Here is a 5332-nt window from a genome sequence, read left to right as displayed (position 1 = left end):
TAAGTGGATTTACATTTTTGAGTCTTGTCAGAGACTTAAAATAATTATTAACACTGTTGCCCTCTATATTAACGTTGCAATTTTGGTGCAAGCACATATTCTGTTGTCACTTAAAGCTGCTTTGACTCATAGTTTTGGTGCTTAAGAAAAGTTTACACGCCTTATCATCTCATAATAGACCTAGTGCATTGTTAATTCATTTGCATCTTCCACCGGGTCATCTCTTGCTGAGTATTTGTGGATAAGAGCAGAGAAACAGAGAAAACTTGGACACCTTTGTGTTTTCTTTCACAACATCCAGCGTCCAGATTGATGTAATTTCAAATTACAATTTCCAGCTCCTGAATTACATCAAATGCAGCACAACACTTAATAACACAATTTATAGATTTGCAAAATAATATATTTTACAAAGTCTGCATGTCCATAGCTTTAAAAATATGTAATTTCTGAGCTGCCTTTTTGGTTGAATTTTACCTTTGGCTTGTAGTCTACAGTTTTTACCTTTACAGCCACTAACTTATCTAAATCAAAACAGAAATGCAATTGTGTGCATTTAAAAATGATGGCAAGAAAGCATCTACTCCTATTATGTTTAGAATATAAAGAAGACTTACAAAACATTTATATCCATGCAAAACAGTTTTCTCATCTGAGAATGGAGCGGGCTGAACGTGGAAGTGTGACAAATCTTAATCATGCACATACAATGGGTTGTTAAACCAGCAACAACAAAACCCAAGTAATTTTGTGCCTCTTCTCTCCAGAAGCCAATAAGATTCCAGCTGTTTCCACAGACCCAGATAGCAGAGAGCCACTCCACAGCTCACACATTCTTGTTTATATGGAGGTGTCTTGCTGCTTAAAGAAAATGTTTAATTTTGTAAAGTGATTTGAGAACCATTTGGGGTCAAAGACAGCCAGTAAGAAACAGAAACAGTTAAAATGATCCTCGTAAAGTGGTGCCTTTCCCTCTATGATTGCAGTCATTCACAGGAAATAAAGCTCATACAGTGCTCAACAATAAAACTTCCTTTTATTTTCACAGACGTTTAAGCACCACCTCACAATAGCATGTAAAATCAGATATGGACAGAGAGGCTCAAATTCCTCCCTTCAGTGTTCGCAACACAATATGTACAATTGGCACCTGCCCTTCCTTTCTTTTCTTGTTTGAAAAATTGAGCATAGAATAAATACAGACTATTTTACATAATGTTTAATATAAACAAGTACCTGTGGTACAAATTGCACTTGCCGTTGGCTGCGAGGTAAAAACACATTGTGAGCTATATACAGTCACTCCAACTAAATGCTTTGCACCTGTCCAATGCTTTTAAAAAACAACCAGCTTATTATGGTGCGCCTGAGTGGGCATGTTCAGACTGAATTATTAACCATTAAGAGCAGAAGGTTAATGGTAAGAATCCCCTCTTTCCTATCATCCCCATCAGCATGGAGAGGAATTGCGTATCCAACTAATTTAGAAGGACAAAAACAGCTCATTTCAGGAGTAAACCCTCTGAGATGACGCGCGCTCCTTTGACTTAAAGCGCATTCCACTTCTTAATTTTAAGAAAAGTGCAAACATGTTTGATCACCGGCGTTTCACATTAGACAAAAACAGTGGCGTCAATTCAGTGGAAGCTAAGGTATGGCAAGGTTACGAGTCACAGAACTTAACTAGAGTATCAATCAACACGTCCAGCATTCATCACAGAAGTCTGCTATGGAGTTTATCTGTGTGGTCAAGAAAATTGGAACTTTTTCAAATGCAGTCTCGCTCACTGCAAAAACTCAAAATCTTACCAGGAATATTTGTCTTATTTCTAGTTAAAATGTCTAATTTTTAGTCAAAAAATCTCATTACACTTAAAACAAGAGTCATTACCAGAAAAATAACTTGTTATTTGACCATTTTCACCTGTTTCAAGTAAATTTTCACTTGAAATAAGTAGAAAAATCTGCCAGTGGGACAAGATTTATCTTCTCATTACAAGCAAAACAATCTTGTTCCATTGGCAGATTTTTCTACTTATTTTAAGTGAAAATCTACTTGAAACAGGTGAAAATGGCTGTTTTTGAGTCTTGTCTTAAATGTAATGAGATTTAAAAAAAAGAGACTAAAAATTAGACATTTTAACTAGAAATAAGACAAATATTCTCGTTAAGATTTTGAGTTTTTGCAGTGTATAATAACTAGTGAAATCGATCATGTTGTTCTGATTTGCATTTGTAGTTATTCCATAAATGTATTTAAAAAAACAAACATTTACATTTAACCCTTGAAGCAAAGGTGTGGCGGCTGCCATACCTTGCCATACCCAATTGACGCCCCTGGACAAAAAGAAAATACTGATACAATCTAGAATTAGTTTTAGTTGACCTAGTGTTTCAGCTCACTGATGTGGGAGAAAACAACGGAGACACCTAAAATATGCCCCATGCGCACATCAGCTTTCCATGGAGATGGCACAAATTCCCCGTCGTTTCTTTCTTTTTTTTTTTTGTGGGCTCTCTGTTTCACTTTTTTTTTTATACTTCTTCTTCACAGCTGTGATTCCGAGTGAGACAGCTTCCCGGTCCCCATCATCAGACTGCTGTTGCTGTTGTCCATCACCATGCCGCCGCAGTCCGACCACATCTCCAGCGCGCCGGGCTCCAGCGCGGACACGAACCCGCCCGAGTAGCGCGACAGGTCGCAGCCTGAGCTGACGTGCAGCCGGCGGGCGGCTCGCCTCGGGTAGCACAGCAGCTGCTGGAAAGCCTTCCTGAAGTCCGGACTCCTGCAGTAAATCACCGGATTAAAAGCCGAATTGACGTAACCCAGCCAGTTGAGGAACACGAAGAGGTCCTTGTCCACCAGCTCCGCGCTGAACACCCGCACCACGTTGACGATGAAGAAGGGCAGCCAGCACAGGGTGAACGTTCCCATGATGATGCCCAGAGTTTTCAGCGCCTTCTGCTCCCGCAGCGCCAGGATCTTGGACGGCTTTCTCTTGCACTTGGAGGTGAGGCCGGTGAGGGTGTTGTGAAACCTCCCCTCGCACTTGTCGATCTTCCTCAGCTGCTTTTTGGCCTCTCTGTACACCCGCGCGTAAACGAACACCATCACCAGGAGGGGGATGTAAAAGGAGATGATGGATGAGGAGATGGCGTAAGCCCTGTTGGTGACAAAGTCGCAGCACTGCGGGTCGTCGTAGCAGGCGGTGTCCATGCTGTCCCGGGACCAGTGCATGAGGATGGGCAGGAAGGACACCAGCCCGGAGATGGCCCACACCACGCACACCACCGCCTTGGCCCGGGCTTTGGTCAGCAGGCTCTGGTAGCGGAACGGCGAGGTGATGGCCACGTACCTGTCTATGGCGATGACGCACAGGGTCTCTATGCTGGCCGTGACGCACAGCACGTCCACGGAGATCCAGAACTCGCAGAAGAAGGATCCGTAGAGCCAGGAGCCGCGCACCTCCAGCGCGGCCCCGAACGGCACCACCAGCAGCCCCATGATGAGGTCCGCGCTGGCCAGGGACACGATGAACACGTTGGTGAGAGTCTGCAGCCGCTGCGTCCTGGCGATGGCCACGATCACCAGGATGTTCCCGAACACGATGCACAGCACGATCAAGCCCATGAGCAGGCTCATGCCCGCCATCCACTGCTCGGACGCGGCTGGATTGGAGCTCCCGGAGCTGTGGTTGTGGTTGTGGTGGAGGAGGTTGGCCGGCGAGGACGCGCCGCCGCCGTCCCCCATGACCGGCTGCTGCGCTGCTGGCTCCGGGACCGGGACCGGGGCGGGTTCATCCAGGCAGCGCACAGCAACCGCGGGCTGCTGCAGGTCTTAATCCGTCCGTCCGTGCGTGCGCAAACTCCATGTGGAGCTGCTCTGCTCTCCAGTCCTGCTCTCCAGTCCTGCTCTCCAGTCCTGCTCTCCTCTCCAGTCCTGCATGCGCGCAGAGCTGGACTGGCCGGGGACGGGAGAGCAGGACGGTGGTGACATCAGCGCATCAGCGACCAATCAGCGGCCCCGAGGACAGCCGTCCCAGCGGGACACCGGGGAGACGAGCCGAGCCCTAGTACACACTTCTGATCCCCTTTTCATGGCTTTAATACTGCGCCTGAATGACATCTTTATGAGACTGGATGAGGACGTACGACGGAGTAGCCTATTAGGGCCAAACTAAGACAAAAAAATAAATAATTGGAAATTACGAGAATAAAGTCTTAAAATTACGAGAATAAAGTTGTTATATCATGAGAATAAAGTCGTAATATTATGAGAATAAAGTCGTAATGTTATGAGAATAAAGTCGTAATGTTATGAGAATAAAGTCGTAATATTATGAGAATAAAGTCGTGATTACGAGACTAAAGTCGTAATATTATATGAGAATAAAGTCGTAATATTACGAGAATAAGGTCGTAAAATTACGAGAATAAAGTCGTAATATTACGAGAATAAAGTCGTAAAATTACGAGAATAAAGTCGTAATATTACGAGAATAAAGTCGTAAAATTACGAGAATAAAGTCGTAAAATTACGAAAATAAAGTCGTAATATTACGAGAATAAAGTCGTGATATTACGAGAATAAAGTCGTGATATTACGAGGATAAAGTCGTGATATTACGAGAATAAAGTCGTAATATTACGAGAATAAAGTCGTAAAATTACGAGAATAAAGTCGTAAAATTACGAGGATTAAGTCGTAAAATTACGAGAATAATGTCGTAAAATTACGAAAATAAAGTCGTAATATTACGAGAATAAAGTTGTAAAATTACGAGAATAAAGTCGTAAAATTATGAGAATAAAGTCGTAAAATTACGAGAATAATGTCGTAAAATTACGAAAATAAAGTCGTAATATTACGAGAATAAAGTTGTAAAATTACGAGAATAAAGTCGTAAAATAACGAGAATAAAGTCGTAAAATTACAAGAATAAAGTTGTGATATTACGAGAATAAAGTCGTAAAATTACGAGAATAAAGTAATATTATGAGAATAAAGTCGTAAAATTACGAGAATAAAGTCGTAAAATTACAATAATAAAGTCGTAATATTATGAGAATAAAGTCGTAAAATTACGAGAATAAAGTCGTGATATTAGGTACGAGAATAAAGTCGTAATTTATGAGAATAAAGTGGTAATTTATGAGAACTCTAACAGGAAGAGCAGTCTTCTCCCTGTGTTAAAATGAGGAATATTGAGCATCTTGTGAAGTTATATTTTGGTATCGGTTTCACAAATAAGGAAAACCCATACCAAAATGTAACTTCACAATAAGATGCTCAATATTCCTTGTGTAAAATAAAAACTCAATTATTGTGACT

General features: G+C 42.0%; 1 protein-coding gene across 1 annotated transcript; it reads right to left on the bottom strand.

Annotated features, from left to right (window-relative positions):
• Positions 1-2233: 2233 nt before the first annotated feature.
• Positions 2234-3907, bottom strand: adrb1 (adrenoceptor beta 1). The gene has a single exon (XM_061707902.1). The coding sequence runs from the start codon at positions 3749-3751 to the stop codon at positions 2549-2551; it is 1203 nt and encodes a 400-aa protein (XP_061563886.1). The 5' UTR covers positions 3752-3907; the 3' UTR covers positions 2234-2548.
• Between the last annotated feature and the right edge of the window lie 1425 nt (positions 3908-5332).

The sequence above is a fragment of the Cololabis saira genome, chromosome 19, assembly GCF_033807715.1.
Source record: "Cololabis saira isolate AMF1-May2022 chromosome 19, fColSai1.1, whole genome shotgun sequence".
Classification (NCBI taxonomy): domain Eukaryota; kingdom Metazoa; phylum Chordata; class Actinopteri; order Beloniformes; family Belonidae; genus Cololabis; species Cololabis saira.
The sequence above is the reverse complement of the archived record's forward strand: the minus strand, read 5'-3'. Positions and strand labels throughout refer to the sequence as shown.

Coding starts and splice junctions, on each gene's coding strand:
- adrb1 (XM_061707902.1), bottom strand. CDS start 3,751: ATGGGGGACGGCGGCGGCGCGTCCTCGCCGGCCAACCTCCTCCACCAC.